Source organism: Diprion similis, chromosome 5 (assembly GCF_021155765.1).
Source record: "Diprion similis isolate iyDipSimi1 chromosome 5, iyDipSimi1.1, whole genome shotgun sequence".
Lineage (NCBI taxonomy): Eukaryota > Metazoa > Arthropoda > Insecta > Hymenoptera > Diprionidae > Diprion > Diprion similis.
Genome location: NC_060109.1, coordinates 1,022,175 through 1,041,389, shown reverse-complemented (window position 1 = coordinate 1,041,389; position 19,215 = coordinate 1,022,175). Strand labels below are relative to the sequence as shown.

At 40.7% G+C, this 19,215-nt stretch overlaps 1 protein-coding gene across 1 annotated transcript; it reads left to right on the top strand.

Annotated features, from left to right (window-relative positions):
- Positions 1-14,104: 14,104 nt before the first annotated feature.
- LOC124406338 (protein Skeletor, isoforms B/C) lies at positions 14,105-18,257 on the top strand. Its single transcript, XM_046881728.1, has 13 exons — positions 14,105-14,250; positions 14,722-14,944; positions 15,205-15,313; positions 15,396-15,631; positions 15,702-15,870; positions 15,978-16,089; positions 16,196-16,332; positions 16,439-16,574; positions 16,647-16,836; positions 17,098-17,198; positions 17,288-17,542; positions 17,622-17,729; positions 18,012-18,257. The coding sequence occupies exons 1-13, from the start codon at positions 14,193-14,195 to the stop codon at positions 18,197-18,199; spliced, it is 2,022 nt and encodes a 673-aa protein (XP_046737684.1). The 5' UTR covers positions 14,105-14,192; the 3' UTR covers positions 18,200-18,257.
- The last annotated feature ends 958 nt before the right edge of the window (positions 18,258-19,215 follow it).

The window sequence follows — 19,215 nt, the reverse complement described above, 5'->3', positions numbered from 1 at the left end:
ACAAAAGATTTTTCGGCCAAAAAAAATCCAAGGCTAACCCCTTTGCATTTTTGGTGAAAATTTCGACGACTTTGAAAAGCGCTGCAATTAATTCTGTAGGGCACTATTCCGACGTAATTTTGCGAGAGAAATCGATTAAACGCAGTCCCAATACGCTGCGAGCAACACCTGTAAAGTTACAGCCGAAAAACTCATGATTTTCGTCGTCATTTCTCTGCTGCTGGTCCTACGCTATTTTTGATGTGTTTTCTGAGTTCCTGAGCGTCGAATTAGTCTAGAAAACGTCATACGAATCGATTCCCAGACAAAAGATTTTTCGGCCAAAAAAAATCCAAGGCTAACCCCTTTGCATTTTTGGTGAAAATTTCGACGACTTTGAAAAGTGCTGCAATTAATTCTGTAGGGCACTATTCCGACGTAATTTTGCGAGAGAAATCGATAAAACGCAGTCCCAATACGCTGCGAGCAACACCTGTAGAGTTACAGCCGAAAAACTCATGATTTTCGTCGTCATTTCTCTGCTGCTGGTCCTACGCTATTTTTGATGTGTTTTCTGAGTTCCTGGGCGTCGAATTAGTCGAGAAAACGTCATACGAATCGATTCCCAGACAAAAGATTTTTCGGCCAAAAAAAATCCAAGGCTAACCCCTTTGCATTTTTGGTGAAAATTTCGACGACTTTGAAAAGTGCTGCAATTAATTCTATAGGGCACTATGCCGACGTAATTTTGCGAGAGAAATCGATTAAACGCAGTCCCAATACGCTGCGAGCAACACCTGTAAAGTTACAGCCGAAAAACTCATGATTTTCGTCGTCATTTCTCTGCTGCTGGTCCTACGCTATTTTTGATGTGTTTTCTGAGTTCCTGGGCGTCGAATTAGTCTAGAAAACGTCATACGAATCGATTCCCAGACAAAAGATTTTTCGGCCAAAAAAAATCCAAGGCTAACCCCTTTGCATTTTTGGTGAAAATTTCGACGACTTCGAAAAGTGCTGCAATTAATTCTGTAGGGCACTATTCCGACGTAATTTTGCGAGAGAAATCGATTAAACGCAGTCCCAATACGCTGCGAGCAACACCTGTGAAGTTACAGCCGAAAAACTCATGATTTTCGTCGTCATTTCTCTGCTGCTGGTCCTACGCTATTTTTGATGTGTTTTCTGAGTTCCTGGGCGTCGAATTAGTCTAGAAAACGTCATACGAATCGATTCCCAGACAAAAGATTTTTCAGCCAAAAAAAATCCAAGGCTAACCCCTTTGCATTTTTGGTGAAAATTTCGACGACTTTGAAAAGTGCTGCAATTAATTCTGTAGGGCACTATTCCGACGTAATTTTGCGAGAGAAATCGATTAAACGCAGTCCCAATACGCTGCGAGCAACACCTGTAAAGTTACAGCCGAAAAACTCATGATTTTCGTCGTCATTTCTCTGCTGCTGGTCCTACGCTATTTTTGATGTGTTTTCTGAGTTCCTGGGCGTCGAATTAGTCTAGTAAACGTCATACGAATCGATTCCCAGACAAAAGATTTTTCGGCCGAAAAAAATCCAAGGCTAACCCCTTTGCATTTTTGGTGAAAATTTCGACGACTTTGAAAAGTGCTGCAATTAATTCTGTAGGGCACTATTCCGACGTAATTTTGCGAGAGAAATCGATTGAACGCAGTCCCAATACGCTGCGAGCAACACCTGTAAAGTTACAGCGGAAAAACTCATGATTTTTGTCGTCATTTCTCTGCTGCTGGTCCTACGCTATTTCTGATGTGTTTTCTGAGTTCCTGGGCGTCGAATTAGTCTAGAAAACGTCATACGAATCGATTCCCAGACAAAAGATTTTTCGGCCAAAAAAAATCCAAGGCTAACCCCTTTGCATTTTTGGTGAAAATTTCGACGACTTTGAAAAGTGCTGCAATTAATTCTGTAGGGCACTATTCCGACGTAATTTTGCGAGAGAAATCGATTAAACGCAGTCCCAATACGCTGCGAGCAACACCTGTAAAGTTACAGCCGAAAAACTCATGATTTTCGTCGTCATTTCTCTGCTGCTGGTCCTACGCTATTTTTGATGTGTTTTCTGAGTTCCTGGGCGTCGAATTAGTCTAGAAAACGTCATACGAATCGATTCCCAGACAAAAGATTTTTCGGCCAAAAAAAATCCAAGGCTAACCCCTTTGCATTTTTGGTGAAAATTTCGACGACTTTGAAAAGTGCTGCAATTAATTCTGTAGGGCACTATTCCGACGTAATTTTGCGAGAGAAATCGATTAAACGCAGTCCCAATACGCTGCGAGCAACACCTGTAAAGTTACAGCCGAAAAACTCATGATTTTCGTCGTCATTTCTCTGCTGCTGGTCCTACGCTATTTTTGATGTGTTTTCTGAGTTCCTGGGCGTCGAATTAGTCTAGAAAACGTCATACGAATTGATTCCCGGACAAAAGATTTTTCGGCCAAAAAAAATCCAAGGCTAACCCCTTTGCATTTTTGGTGAAAATTTCGACGACTTTGAAAAGTGCTGCAATTAATTCTGTAGGGCACTATTCCGACGTAATTTTGCGAGAGAAATCGATTAAACGCAGTCCCAATACGCTGCGAGCAACACCTGTAAAGTTACAGCCGAAAAACTCATGATTTTCGTCGTCATTTCTCTGCTGCTGGTCCTACGCTATTTTTGATGTGTTTTCTGAGTTCCTGGGCGTCGAATTAGTCTAGAAAACGTCATACGAATCGATTCCCAGACGAAAGATTTTTCGGCCAAAAAAAATCCAAGGCTAACCCCTTTGCATTTTTGGTGAAAATTTCGACGACTTTGAAAAGTGCTGCAATTAATTCTGTAGGGCACTATTCCGACGTAATTTTGCGAGAGAAATCGATTAAACGCAGTCCCAATACGCTGCGAGCAACACCTGTAAAGTTACAGCCGAAAAACTCATGATTTTCGTCGTCATTTCTCTGCTGCTGGTCCTACGCTATTTTTGATGTGTTTTCTGAGTTCCTGGGCGTCGAATTAGTCTAGAAAACGTCATACGAATCGATTCCCAGACAAAAGATTTTTCGGCCAAAAAAAATCCAAGGCTAACCCCTTTGCATTTTTGGTGAAAATTTCGACGACTTCGAAAAGTGCTGCAATTAATTCTGTAGGGCACTATTCCGACGTAATTTTGCGAGAGAAATCGATTAAACGCAGTCCCAATACGCTGCGAGCAACACCTGTAAAGTTACAGCCGAAAAACTCATGATTTCCGTCGTCATTTCTCTGCTGCTGGTCCTACGCTATTTCTGATGTGTTTTCTGAGTTCCTGGGCGTCGAATTAGTCTAGAAAACGTCATACGAATCGATTCCCAGACAAAAGATTTTTCGGCCAAAAAAAATCCAAGGCTAACCCGTTTGCATTTTTGGTGAAAATTTCGACGACTTTGAAAAGTGCTGCAATTAATTCTGTAGGGCACTATTCCGACGTAATTTTGCGAGAGAAATCGATTAAACGCAGTCCCAATACGCTGCGAGCAACACCTGTAAAGTTACAGCCGAAAAACTCATGATTTTCGTCGTCATTTCTCTGCTGCTGGTCCTACGCTATTTTTGATGTGTTTTCTGAGTTCCTGGGCGTCGAATCAGTCTAGAAAACGTCATACGAATCGATTCCCAGACAAAAGATTTTTCGGCCAAAAAAAATCCAAGGCTAACCCCTTTGCATTTTTGGTGAAAATTTCGACGACTTTGAAAAGTGCTGCAATTAATTCTGTAGGGCACTATTCCGACGTAATTTTGCGAGAGAAATCTATTAAACGCAGTCCCAATACGCTGCGAGCAACACCTGTAAAGTTACAGCCGAAAAACTCATGATTTTCGTCGTCATTTCTCTGCTGCTGGTCCTACGCTATTTTTGATGTGTTTTCTGAGTTCCTGGGCGTCGAATTAGTCGAGAAAACGTCATACGAATCGATTCCCAGACAAAAGATTTTTCGGCCAAAAAAAATCCAAGGCTAACCCCTTTGCATTTTTGGTGAAAATTTCGACGACTTTGAAAAGTGCTGCAATTAATTCTGTAGGGCACTATTCCGACGTAATTTTGCGAGAGAAATCGATTAAACGCAGTCCCAATACGCTGCGAGCAACACCTGTAAAGTTACAGCCGAAAAACTCATGATTTTCGTCGTCATTTCTCTGCTGCTGGTCCTACGCTATTTTTGATGTGTTTTCTGAGTTCCTGGAGGTCGAATTAGTCGAGAAAACGTCATACGAATCGATTCCCAGACAAAAGATTTTTCGGCCAAAAAAAATCCAAGGCTAACCCCTTTGCATTTTTGGTGAAAATTTCGACGACTTTGAAAAGCGCTGCAAATAATTCTGTAGGGCACTATTCCGACGTAATTTTGCGAGAGAAATCGATTAAACGCAGTCCCAATACGCTGCGAGCAACACCTGTAAAGTTACAGCCGAAAAACTCATGATTTTCGTCGTCATTTCTCTGCTGCTGGTCCTACGCTATTTTTGATGTGTTTTCTGAGTTCCTGGGCGTCGAATTAGTCTAGAAAACGTCATACGAATCGATTCCCAGACAAAAGATTTTTCGGCCAAAAAAAATCCAAGGCTAACCCCTTTGCATTTTTGGTGAAAATTTCGACGACTTTGAAAAGTGCTGCAATCAATTCTGTAGGGCACTATTCCGACGTAATTTTGCGAGAGAAATCGATTAAACGCAGTCCCAATACGCTGCGAGCAACACCTGTAAAGTTACAGCCGAAAAACTCATGATTTTCGTCGTCATTTCTCTGCTGCTGGTCCTACGCTATTTTTGATGTGTTTTCTGAGTTCCTGGGCGTCGAATTAGTCTAGAAAACGTCATACGAATCGATCCCCGGACAAAAGATTTTTCGGCCAAAAAAAATCCAAGGCTAACCCCTTTGCATTTTTGGTGAAAATTCCGACGACTTTGAAAAGTGCTGCAATTAATTCTGTAGGGCACTATTCCGACGTAATTTTGCTAGAGAAATCGATTAAACGCAGTCCCAATACGCTGCGAGCAACACCTGTAAAGTTACAGCCGAAAAACTCATGATTTTCGTCGTCATTTCTCTGCTGCTGGTCCTACGCTATTTTTGATGTGTTTTCTGAGTTCCTGGGCGTCGAATTAGTCGAGAAAACGTCATACGAATCGATTCCCAGACAAAAGATTTTTCGGCCAAAAAAAATCCAAGGCTAACCCCTTTGCATTTTTGGTGAAAATTTCGACGACTTTGAAAAGTGCTGCAATTAATTCTGTAGGGCACTATTCCGACGTAATTTTGCGAGAGAAATCGATTAAACGCAGTCCCAATACGCTGCGACCAACACCTGTAAAGTTACAGCCGAAAAACTCATGATTTTCGTCGTCATTTCTCTGCTGCTGGTCCTACGCTATTTTTGATGTGTTTTCTGAGTTCCTGGGCGTCGAATTAGTCTAGAAAACGTCATACGAATCGATTCCCAGACAAAAGATTTTTCGGCCAAAAAAAATCCAAGGCTAACCCCTTTGCATTTTTGGTGAAAATTTCGACGACTTTGAAAAGTGCTGCAATTAATTCTGTAGGGCACTAATCCGACGTAATTTTGCGAGAGAAATCGATTAAACGCAGTCCCAATACGCTGCGAGCAACACCTGTAAAGTTACAGCCGAAAACCTCATGATTTTCGTCGTCATTTCTCTGCTGCTGGTCCTACGCTATTTTTGATGTGTTTTCTGAGTTCCTGGGCGTCGAATTCGTCTAGAAAACGTCATACGAATCGATTCCCAGACAAAAGATTTTTCGGCCAAAAAAAATCCAAGGCTAACCCCTTTGCATTTTTGGTGAAAATTTCGACGACTTTGAAAAGTGCTGCAATTAATTCTGTAGGGCACTATTCCGACGTAATTTTGCGAGAGAAATCGATTAAACGCAGTCCCAATACGCTGCGAGCAACACCTGTAAAGTTACAGCCGAAAAACTCATGATTTTCGTCGTCATTTCTCTGCTGCTGGTCCTACGCTATTTTTGATGTGTTTTCTGAGTTCCTGGGCGTCGAATTAGTCGAGAAAACGTCATACGAATCGATTCCCAGACAGAAGATTTTTCGGCCAAAAAAAATCCAAGGCTAACCCCTTTGCATTTTTGGTGAAAATTTCGACGACTTTGAAAAGTGCTGCAATTAATTCTGTAGGGCACTATTCCGACGTAATTTTGCGAGAGAAATCGATTAAACGCAGTCCCAATACGCTGCGAGCAACACCTGTAAAGTTACAGCCGAAAAACTCATGATTTTCGTCGTCATTTCTCTGCTGCTGGTCCTACGCTATTTTTGATGTGTTTTCTGAGTTCCTGGAGGTCGAATTAGTCGAGAAAACGTCATACGAATCGATTCCCAGACGCAAGATTTTTCGGCCAAAAAAAATCCAAGGCTAACCCCTTTGCATTTTTGGTGAAAATTTCGACGACTTTGAAAAGCGCTGCAAATAATTCTGTAGGGCACTATTCCGACGTAATTTTGCGAGAGAAATCGATTAAACGCAGTCCCAATACGCTGCGAGCAACACCTGTAAAGTTACAGCCGAAAAACTCATGATTTTCGTCGTCATTTCTCTGCTGCTGGTCCTACGCTATTTTTGATGTGTTTTCTGAGTTCCTGGGCGTCGAATTAGTCTAGAAAACGTCATACGAATCGATTCCCAGACAAAAGATTTTTCGGCCAAAAAAAATCCAAGGCTAACCCCTTTGCATTTTTGGTGAAAATTTCGACGACTTTGAAAAGTGCTGCAATCAATTCTGTAGGGCACTATTCCGACGTAATTTTGCGAGAGAAATCGATTAAACGCAGTCCCAATACGCTGCGAGCAACACCTGTAAAGTTACAGCCGAAAAACTCATGATTTTCGTCGTCATTTCTCTGCTGCTGGTCCTACGCTATTTTTGATGTGTTTTCTGAGTTCCTGGGCGTCGAATTAGTCTAGAAAACGTCATACGAATCGATTCCCAGACAAAAGATTTTTCGGCCAAAAAAAATCCAAGGCTAACCCCTTTGCATTTTTGGTGAAAATTTCGACGACTTCGAAAAGTGCTGCAATTAATTCTGTAGGGCACTATTCCGACGTAATTTTGCGAGAGAAATCGATTAAACGCAGTCCCAATACGCTGCGAGCAACACCTGTAAAGTTACAGCCGAAAAACTCATGATTTCCGTCGTCATTTCTCTGCTGCTGGTCCTACGCTATTTCTGATGTGTTTTCTGAGTTCCTGGGCGTCGAATTAGTCTAGAAAACGTCATACGAATCGATTCCCAGACAAAAGATTTTTCGACCAAAAAAAATCCAAGGCTAACCCGTTTGCATTTTTGGTGAAAATTTCGACGACTTTGAAAAGTGCTGCAATTAATTCTGTAGGGCACTATTCCGACGTAATTTTGCGAGAGAAATCGATTAAACGCAGTCCCAATACGCTGCGAGCAACACCTGTAAAGTTACAGCCGAAAAACTCATGATTTTCGTCGTCATTTCTCTGCTGCTGGTCCTACGCTATTTTTGATGTGTTTTCTGAGTTCCTGGGCGTCGAATCAGTCTAGAAAACGTCATACGAATCGATTCCCAGACAAAAGATTTTTCGGCCAAAAAAAATCCAAGGCTAACCCCTTTGCATTTTTGGTGAAAATTTCGACGACTTTGAAAAGTGCTGCAATTAATTCTGTAGGGCACTATTCCGACGTAATTTTGCGAGAGAAATCGATTAAACGCAGTCCCAATACGCTGCGAGCAACACCTGTAAAGTTACAGCCGAAAAACTCATGATTTTCGTCGTCATTTCTCTGCTGCTGGTCCTACGCTATTTTTGATGTGTTTTCTGAGTTCCTGGGCGTCGAATTAGTCGAGAAAACGTCATACGAATCGATTCCCAGACAAAAGATTTTTCGGCCAAAAAAAATCCAAGGCTAACCCCTTTGCATTTTTGGTGAAAATTTCGACGACTTTGAAAAGTGCTGCAATTAATTCTGTAGGGCACTATTCCGACGTAATTTTGCGAGAGAAATCGATTAAACGCAGTCCCAATACGCTGCGAGCAACACCTGTAAAGTTACAGCCGAAAAACTCATGATTTTCGTCGTCATTTCTCTGCTGCTGGTCCTACGCTATTTTTGATGTGTTTTCTGAGTTCCTGGAGGTCGAATTAGACGAGAAAACGTCATACGAATCGATTCCCAGACAAAAGATTTTTCGGCCAAAAAAAATCCAAGGCTAACCCCTTTGCATTTTTGGTGAAAATTTCGACGACTTTGAAAAGCGCTGCAAATAATTCTGTAGGGCACTATTCCGACGTAATTTTGCGAGAGAAATCGATTAAACGCAGTCCCAATACGCTGCGAGCAACACCTGTAAAGTTACAGCCGAAAAACTCATGATTTTCGTCGTCATTTCTCTGCTGCTGGTCCTACGCTATTTTTGATGTGTTTTCTGAGTTCCTGGGCGTCGAATTAGTCCAGAAAACGTCATACGAATCGATTACCAGACAAAAGATTTTTCGGCCAAAAAAAATCCAAGGCTAACCCCTTTGCATTTTTGGTGAAAATTTCGACGACTTTGAAAAGTGCTGCAATCAATTCTGTAGGGCACTATTCCGACGTAATTTTGCGAGAGAAATCGATTAAACGCAGTCCCAATACGCTGCGAGCAACACCTGTAAAGTTACAGCCGAAAAACTCATGATTTTCGTCGTCATTTCTCTGCTGCTGGTCCTACGCTATTTTTGATGTGTTTTCTGAGTTCCTGGGCGTCGAATTCGTCTAGAAAACGTCATACGAATCGATTCCCAGACAAAAGATTTTTCGGCCAAAAAAAATCCAAGGCTAACCCCTTTGCATTTTTGGTGAAAATTTCGACGACTTTGAAAAGTGCTGCAATTAATTCTGTAGGGCACTATTCCGACGTAATTTTGCGAGAGAAATCGATTAAACGCAGTCCCAATACGCTGCGAGCAACACCTGTAAAGTTACAGCCGAAAAACTCATGATTTTCGTCGTCATTTCTCTGCTGCTGGTCCTACGCTATTTTTGATGTGTTTTCTGAGTTCCTGGGCGTCGAATTAGTCGAGAAAACGTCATACGAATCGATTCCCAGACAAAAGATTTTTCGGCCAAAAAAAATCCAAGGCTAACCCCTTTGCATTTTTGGTGAAAATTTCGACGACTTTGAAAAGTGCTGCAATTAATTCTGTAGGGCACTATTCCGACGTAATTTTGCGAGAGAAATCGATTAAACGCAGTCCCAATACGCTGCGAGCAACACCTGTAAAGTTACAGCCGAAAAACTCATGATTTTCGTCGTCATTTCTCTGCTGCTGGTCCTACGCTATTTTTGATGTGTTTTCTGAGTTCCTGGGCGTCGAATTAGTCTAGAAAACGTCATACGAATCGATTCCCAGACAAAAGATTTTTCGGCCAAAAAAAATCCAAGGCTAACCCCTTTGCATTTTTGGTGAAAATTTCGACGACTTTGAAAAGTGCTGCAATTAATTCTGTAGGGCACTATTCCGACGTAATTTTGCGAGAGAAATCGATTAAACGCAGTCCCAATACGCTGCGAGCAACACCTGTAAAGTTACAGCCGAAAAACTTATGATTTTCGTCGTCATTTCTCTGCTGCTGGTCCTACGCTATTTCTGATGTGTTTTCTGAGTTCCTGGGCGTCGAATCAGTCTAGAAAACGTCATACGAATCGATTCCCAGACAAAAGATTTTTCGGCCAAAAAAAATCCAAGGCTAACCCCTTTGCATTTTTGGTGAAAATTTCGACGACTTTGAAAAGTGCTGCAATTAATTCTGTAGGGCACTATTCCGACGTAATTTTGCGAGAGAAATCGATTAAACGCAGTCCCAATACGCTGCGAGCAACACCTGTAAAGTTACAGCCGAAAAACTCATGATTTTCGTCGTCATTTCTCTGCTGCTGGTCCTACGCTATTTTTGATGTGTTTTCTGAGTTCCTGGGCGTCGAATTAGTCTAGAAAACGTCATACGAATCGATTCCCAGACAAAAGATTTTTCGGCCAAAAAAAATCCAAGGCTAACCCCTTTGCATTTTTGGTGAAAATTTCGACGACTTTGAAAAGTGCTGCAATTAATTCTGTAGGGCACTATTCCGACGTAATTTTGCGAGAGAAATCGATTAAACGCAGTCCCAATACGCTGCGAGCAACACCTGTAAAGTTACAGCCGAAAAACTCATGATTTTCGTCGTCATTTCTCTGCTGCTGGTCCTACGCTATTTCTGATGTGTTTTCTGAGTTCCTGGGCGTCGAATTAGTCTAGAAAACGTCACACGAATCGATTCCCAGACAAAAGATTTTTCGGCCAAAAAAAATCCAAGGCTAACCCCTTTGCATTTTTGGTGAAAATTTCGACGACTTTGAAAAGTGCTGCAATTAATTCTGTAGGGCACTATTCCGACGTAATTTTGCGAGAGAAATCGATTAAACGCAGTCCCAATACGCTGCGAGCAACACCTGTAAAGTTACAGCCGAAAAACTCATGATTTTCGTCGTCATTTCTCTGCTGCTGGTCCTACGCTATTTTTGATGTGTTTTCTGAGTTCCTGGAGGTCGAATTAGTCGAGAAAACGTCATACGAATCGATTCCCAGACAAAAGATTTTTCGGCCAAAAAAAATCCAAGGCTAACCCCTTTGCATTTTTGGTGAAAATTTCGACGACTTTGAAAAGCGCTGCAAATAATTCTGTAGGGCACTATTCCGACGTAATTTTGCGAGAGAAATCGATTAAACGCAGTCCCAATACGCTGCGAGCAACACCTGTAAAGTTACAGCCGAAAAACTCATGATTTTCGTCGTCATTTCTCTGCTGCTGGTCCTACGCTATTTCTGATGTGTTTTCTGAGTTCCTGGGCGTCGAATTAGTCTAGAAAACGTCACACGAATCGATTCCCAGACAAAAGATTTTTCGGCCAAAAAAAATCCAAGGCTAACCCCTTTGCATTTTTGGTGAAAATTTCGACGACTTTGAAAAGTGCTGCAATTAATTCTGTAGGGCACTATTCCGACGTAATTTTGCGAGAGAAATCGATTAAACGTAGTCCCAATACGCTGCGAGCAACACCTGTAAAGTTACAGCCGAAAAACTCATGATTTTCGTCGTCATTTCTCTGCTGCTGGTCCTACGCTATTTTTGATGTGTTTTCTGAGTTCCTGGAGGTCGAATTAGTCGAGAAAACGTCATACGAATCGATTCCCAGACAAAAGATTTTTCGGCCAAAAAAAATCCAAGGCTAACCCCTTTGCATTTTTGGTGAAAATTTCGACGACTTTGAAAAGCGCTGCAAATAATTCTGTAGGGCACTATTCCGACGTAATTTTGCGAGAGAAATCGATTAAACGCAGTCCCAATACGCTGCGAGCAACACCTGTAAAGTTACAGCCGAAAAACTCATGATTTTCGTCGTCATTTCTCTGCTGCTGGTCCTACGCTATTTTTGATGTGTTTTCTGAGTTCCTGGGCGTCGAATTAGTCTAGAAAACGTCATACGAATCGATTCCCAGACAAAAGATTTTTCGGCCAAAAAAAATCCAAGGCTAACCCCTTTGCATTTTTGGTGAAAATTTCGACGACTTTGAAAAGTGCTGCAATTAATTCTGTAGGGCACTATTCCGACGTAATTTTGCGAGAGAAATCGATTAAACGCAGTCCCAATACGCTGCGAGCAACACCTGTAAAGTTACAGCCGAAAAACTCATGATTTTCGTCGTCATTTCTCTGCTGCTGGTCCTACGCTATTTTTGATGTGTTTTCTGAGTTCCTGGGCGTCCAATTAGTACAAAAAGCTTCATTTGAATCGTTAGCCAGACAAAAGATTTTAGTTGAAAAAAATTCCTAGGCTAACCTGTTCGCATGTCCGGTGAAAATTTTGTTGATTAGGAAAAGTGCCGGAAACAATCTTCTATGCACCATTTCGATGTGATTCTGCGAGAGGAATCGATGGAACGCACTCTTGACACGCCGCGAGCATCGTATCAAAAGTTATAGCCGGAAAACGATAGATATGTTCCCTTAGTTCTGCTGCTGCTGGTCTTTACTGCGTATTTTCCATGCAAGTGGTCCTTTGCTTATTTCCGTGTGGTTTCCGAGTTCCTGAGGGTTTGATTAGCCAAGACAGGGTTATACCAATTGATTCCCAAACAAAAGATTCGGGAAAGCGCAGAAACTTATTTAATGAGGCACTATTCTAGAGTAATTTTGCAAGAGAAATCGATCGAATGCAGTCCCCATACGCTGCGAGTATCGCATCAAGAGTTTCAGCTGATAAACGAATGCCTTTCTCTTGTAACACCTTTTCTGCTGGTTTAGCCTACGTAAATTATTTGTTCTGTGCCCTCAGCCTTTGTTTTTGGTTCTTACCATTTCACAGTGCTAATCAGTCAAAAAGAGTTTATACAGAACAATCCTGAGACCAACGATTTTTCCGTGCAACACAAACTGCAGGTCAAGCTCTCTGGATCCTTGGTGAACGAACTCCAGTGACTTAAAATAATGCCCGCACAATCTATCGATGCATTATGTTGTCATTTGGCGAGATAAATTCAATGCCAGCCGTCCAGAGTCTCTGTCAGCGGTGGGTGACGAGTTGCAGCAAGAAAACAATGAAATTCTACGTATCTCATCAGCTCTTAATTCAACGATGTCCTTGATGTCTCTTCTTAAATCTCTATCTCTCTCAGAGTCCAATCAGTCGAAGATGGTCCGTCAAGTCGATCTTACGAGCAGAAAATCTTCTGCTCCAAAAATCTCAGAAAAACCAAGTTAAATCACTCCTTTTTTTCCTCAATGGCAATTAGACTGATTTAAAATAAGAATGGAAAGAATTTATGAAGACCCTGCATTATCGTGATTCTTCCGGAGGGATCAATGATGCGTAGTGCAAAGTCGCTGCAAACGACGGTCAGAATTACAAATGAAACGCTTCAAGCGTTACGCTAAAAAGGTGAATTATCTCTAGAAATCGATATTGAATGGTTAAAACCGGAAGGACGTAAACCACGATTTTTCAGATTATCGGGAACAATTCTCTTTCTTTTATTTTTGTTACATACATTCATCATTCTCACTCTTCGACTTGTTCAACAAACTCATACCTCATTTAATCGCCGAAAAGCAAGCAAATATGCCTAATACAGGTATACACATACAGAAATCAAACTTATGCCTGTCTACAATTAACATCCATAACTACAACGGTCACTTGAACCTCATCAAATGGAAATTGCAAGTACACAACTAATCGACATACATTTTAGCCACATGGTTCAAATATCTAGTCTACAATTCATTGGGATACAAAAATATCATCGAGGTGATTATATTTACTGAACTAGAGTTAATAGAAATTATGGGATTTATCACACGAAGTGAATTGTCTTATAATAATCCATTCCTGAATGCTTCATTTGTAGAGGTATCTGCAACAAAAATCACATCAATTGTTATTCCAATGATTCATCGGAGGTAATTTCGCATAAAGCCTCGCATAAGACCATTTCAAATTTAGTACCACAATAAAAATATGAAACGGATTCACTAAAAAAACGCGTTCCAATCAACCGATTAACGTACTTTTTCGATCACAGGGCAGTAAAATCACGAATTCTTGGAAACGGAATCAGTTATGAGACGAACACATGTTGACGGTGAGATGCGATAGTCTACGATCAATAATAAGTACTCTGCTTCATCCTGAGATCGACGCGTCAATGAGAACCGGAGTCTAGAATGCTTTCTCTTCGTGACGTATGTGCCATACCTCCAGAGGCCCAAGTCTCGAGGTAGGCCCAGGTGACGGGCCGCACAAGCCGCTAACCTCCTCCAAGGCAAAGTCGCTACTATCCTTTCAAAAACCTCAGTCCGCTTTCCAACAGAAGCGCCTAAAGACCGCGATCAAGCCGCGAGACTAGCTCGTCACCTCCGTGAAATCGCAGTCCATAAAGTGAGTCAAACTTCGTTGAAAGGTTGGCAGTTTTTCGATAAAATGGAGTGTTGATTTTCTTACGAACACACGAATAATAACTGCTGTCTTCGTCAATTAATTAGCCCCAACGATGTGTGAGCATATGCTACTTTGAAGAATTTTTTTTTTTATTGTTTTTTTACTAACAGAGAACGCGACTTGCATTCTCTAGCGTTTGAACATGTGGACAAGTGTTACCAAATGTTTCATAATCGTTGCAATTGGCTGTTTTTATCAGGGTGAGTTGATTTTATTGATACATATGTTCTAAATATCCATATACAAGAAATTACTATAATATATACAAGAGAAAGGTAGAGCTACGTATAGTTTATCGAAGAAAGTTTTATTTGCTCCAAAAACTTCGCATATTGACTATTTCATCATTAGCTGACAGTTAACTGTTCTGTAGAACTTCAATGTCATCGGGAACATTCTTTGAATGTTTGGTCGCCACTTCCGGTTTGATCGGTTCCTAGAAGATCGGTGACAGCGTTGAGTTCCCTTTTAGGAAGTCACGTGTCGTATAGATTCTTGAGAAAGGATTGACTCTTAATGATTACTTTATGCTGCATTTTAGCTCGCGATCTTTATCAACTTCATACTTTAATAAGGTGTTTTGCAGTGGAAGGGTGGGGTTATGCCGTTCACGCGTCCGTAGAACTCTAACCGACAGTAAAAACAAACTGTAAAATTTTGTCTCCCAACAGCACACGCTCAAGCGGAAGATGACGGGGAGTACAAAGGCAAGTACCTCGGACGGTTGAACAACTACCATCACCAAGTTGCCGGTGATGTCTACGCCGTTGACGAATACACTTTGCTCTTCACGTCGTTCAGCTACGACGGTAACGGCGCTGACACCTTCTTTTGGGCAGGCGCATCCAACCGCCCTGGACCCCAGGGTTTCATAGTTCCTGACGAATGGGGAAAGTTAGTTGATTGGAAAATAAGAACAATAAAATTTTCGTCGAGTCTTAGTCTTAGACCACGTTATTCGTATTTTTCGAACTCTTCAATGTACTGGTCGAAATGCAATTTTGATTGGAAGCGGACGCTAATGAGCATTCTCACTTTACCATAATCATGGTTCCGGCAGAATAGAGACTTTAGAGTCTCGAATGAATTAGTAAACCGCATCGTCCAGTAAAGAAACATGTGTAATGAACACAATTATTTTTCAATTCTTGCAGGACGAACGTGCTGGAAAGATACTTTAACAAAGACTTCACCCTGACGCTTCCCGATGGAAAAAAAATCACCGAAATCAAATGGATCGCGATCTACGATCTCTCAAACCAGGTGATATTCTACTCTCAATAAGAATTGGCGATTCCCTGTCAAGTTGAAAAACATTCTTCTAATCGTTTCTTTCACCATGCAGAACACTTTCGGAGACATTGGCATACCTGATCAATTTGATCCTCCGAGACTTCAGCGGATCGCCCAATTCTCCACAAATTCTCACGGTGTATCTTCGGGCGCTATCGAGGTCCTGGATGCAAAAACTATCAGGATTCCGCAGTTCAATTACGACGGACAGGGCACCGCGTACTTCTGGGTCGGCATCGGTCCGCAGCCCTCGAGCAAGGGCACTAAAGTCCCTGACGAATACGGATAGTTAGTGATTATTCCGGATGTTTTAGCTTTCTTATGATAGGTGGATGGTTTTAAATTAGGTCTCTTGTAGCCTGGATCCACTGCGAGCTTACCAGAACGAGGACATCATCATCCAGCTACCCGGAGAGATGACAGTCTTCCGTATAAACTGGCTGAGCGTTTACGACCTTGAGGAAAAGTCGAAATTCGGATCTGTCATCATTCCGGAGGGTCTGAACGTGCCCCCTTCTCTAGTCAAGGTGAAACCATCGGGAATTGCAATTCATTCCTCTTTCCCACTATCTCAATGAAAATCTAGTAGTAATCATGGAAATGACACTTCGTTTCTCACTCATTTCCTTCTTAGGTGACAAAGCATGCCGAATCACTACCCAACTGTGTTCAATTACACAAAAACTACCAAATGAGCTGGGAGATCTTTGGTTCGCAGATATCAATACAGTTGACCGGTCAAGTCGGTGAGTAATCGTTAAATCGTTATCTTCTCAACTTTACGATAAATCGTCAACGTTTCTCGTGTTCTCTATCTACACTTTCAAAACACTTTCTCCTTAATTCCTTCAGCTGATGACGAGTACATGGCTTTCGGGCTCTCGGGGTCCGACGAAAAGAGCCAAATGGAAGGCTCCGATGTCACAATTGCTTACTTGGACGGCACTCTAGGATTCGCAACGGATTACAGTATTTCTGCGTACGCACCGGTGAGTATTTCGTCTCTACTGATGCCGATAACAGTGAAAAAAATTGATTAGAGAACGGAGGAAAACAGTAGTTGGAAATAGGAGATAATAAAAGCCCCCTTTTCAGTGCGGGAAGGTCCTTGGACAGTACAAGGGTGTCTGCAAGGACAGTCTGGTTGGAGGGCAAGACAGCAACCAGATTTTAATCGGGTCCAGACAGGACGGGATCAGCATCATCACTTACAGACGTACTCTGCACTCACGTGAGTGGAGAATGGGAAAGTTTATGATTGAAGGGGTACGAGGAAAACGTTAAAACAATTTGATCATTTCAGCTGATCCAATCGATAAGGAATACTTAACTGACCGTCCAGTTTACGTGGTCTGGGCGCTGGGTCGTCTGGACGAAAATAAGGAACCGAATTTCCACGACGTTTATCCAAAAGGGAATTTGAAACTCGACTTAGGTCGTGCGCAGCCGGAGAATTCTTGCTTGGACTTTACACAGAACGATAATTCGCTTCAGTGAGGTTTTTTTTTTAGAGATTAAACATTATCCTGGTTATATTAGTCTTTGCATAAGTTTGCGAGAAACTTTGCACAATTATGCAAAGTGCTAAAATTGTGATAAAGAATGTTTGAATACTACGTAGGTGTTACAGTTTGCCGGAAGTTGAAGTTGGACCTTGCAAAAAAAAAACAAAAAAAAATTTTATAATCGGGACAAAGAATCAAAAACGCAAATACACGGTTCATGCAATCATAAATTTGACAAATCCATTTCAGAAAACCATGGGATAAGACAGAGATATTCGACAGATCGATCAGAACATTCGTGGCAACGCTCGGTCCATCCGGTGGCAAAAAGGGCTACCAAGGATTGACCGGTAAGGAAAAAAGTGAAGAAACTATAAAATTGCCTCATTCTTTATTCGATTTTGAATTGGATTATGAGGACGTTGTCAAAAAATTACAGGTCAGACATCGACGGGACTCGCTTGGTACATAAACGGGTATTTAATTCCGGAAATCTACCTTCGACGGGGTTTGACCTACATATTCAGGATCTATGGTGGAAATAATCCACACAGTGCAAACTTTTATCACCCTTTGATAATCACCGACGAATCTCACGGCGGTTACGACAGACTGACTGACATATCTCAGACAAAGATTCGCGTTTTAGCGGGCGTTGAATTCACAAGGCGAGGCAGACCGCGGCCAACTGCAGGTGCGTAAATTTCAATGATCGATTTTTCGCATTTCGATTCGACTTTATTTTCTATTTTTATCAAAATTTTACCTTTCAGTCGGACCACTTTGCCTGAGCAAACACAACGGCAGAGACAGGAGACTGGACGACGATTTTTCTACTTTCAGAAAATTCAACAGATCGTTGATTCAAGTTTGCGAACCAGGTGAAGTCTTTCTGCAATTTATTTTCTCCAATTTTTTTGAAACGATTTTTGCACACTTTCGCGGTTTTTTTAATTAAAAATTACGCAAGTCGATATCAAACCATGGAATAAATAATTGGAAAGCACCGTTTTAAACATCATACAATTAGATTGATTCACGAAATTGAAATATTTGCATCTTGTACTTTACAGATGAAATCCGTCATATGTACACTTTGTTATTATAGATTCCTTAGGTTTCTTTTCTCTTTTCTAATGTGAAACTTCCAAAAAACGATACAGGTGACCCCGGACTGCTAGAAATAACACCGAATTCAACGTGGCCCGATACCGTCTACTACAATTCCTTCACTCACGCAAATATGGGATGGAAAATTCACGTGGTTGACTCTTACTCGACGAGCGAGGCGATTGTAATGAGGCTAAGCTGGCTCTGCGGGATTTTGGTTGTTTGTTTTCGTCTCGTATAAACTGAGATTCAAAATAGTTAGGGTTCTAAACGCGTTCAGTTATGTCAGAATTCGTTAAGAAAAATGGCAAACATACACTCAGGATATTAGACCGTTTGATCTTGATTTAACTAAATTCTGTTGCACTCGTTGCACAGAAACTATTTTGAGAAACTGCCATCAAGCAGTTGTGAATATTGAAATATTAATTAAGCTTTTTTTTTTTATTTCTTAATACTAGCATTTAGAATCTAGATTTTATTATAAGATTGTTTGTAAATACGAATTATGAAACAAAAATCGAGTAAATTTTAATCCGCAAATGTGTTTAAGGAAAAAAAAATATTATATACATATCGCTTGTGATGAAATTATACCTAAATTATTGTTTATCGCTTTTTTCAATTACGATTTCTAAACCGCCAATATACGTAAATTAAATTTTTATTATGGATGAATTGTCATGAAAATTGGTGGAAAAAAACATTGATAAGAGAAAAATAAACTCGGATGAGCAGTAGAAATTAGAAGAAAGGCGTCCCTACGTCACAGACTGTGTAGAATTTTTTTTATACTCTTTTATTTCTCATTCTTTGTTCTCGTGCTCGTCGATTATTTGGTTGGGAAATTTTTAAAACATGTTATTAAAGATAATGTGCCGTTGTATGTTACGTTGTATTATATTTGTATCCTGGTGTTAATATGCGAATAAAAATTCTTTTAAGAAACGAAATATTTTATATAAATAATATATTTATAAGATGTTTAATATCACTTTATTTCCCGCACATAAAAATTCGTGTGTAGATATAAATTTACCACTAATTACTATCAGCTACCATACTCCGTCATTATTATAGACGTATTGTTATTTTATACATATATGTTTCTTTTTTCATTATCAATTAGCATGCTCGTTTGATTGTGTGTTAATTATATTTCGTATGCATTATTGTAAACGTAAAACGATAAAAACTTTTAATTATCTCACAGTATAAACACCGATCATGGAATAAATCTATAGGAATTTTTATTAC

Bases quoted from the DNA above. Each gene is read 5' to 3' on its own strand.
- LOC124406338 (XM_046881728.1), top strand. From the start codon at position 14,193: ATGTGGACAAGTGTTACCAAATGTTTCATAATCGTTGCAATTGGCTGT. The intron at 17,199-17,287 runs GTAAGGAAAAAA...AAAAAATTACAG, and splicing joins GGGCTACCAAGGATTGACCG to GTCAGACATCGACGGGACTC. The intron at 17,543-17,621 runs GTGCGTAAATTT...TTTACCTTTCAG, and splicing joins CAGACCGCGGCCAACTGCAG to TCGGACCACTTTGCCTGAGC.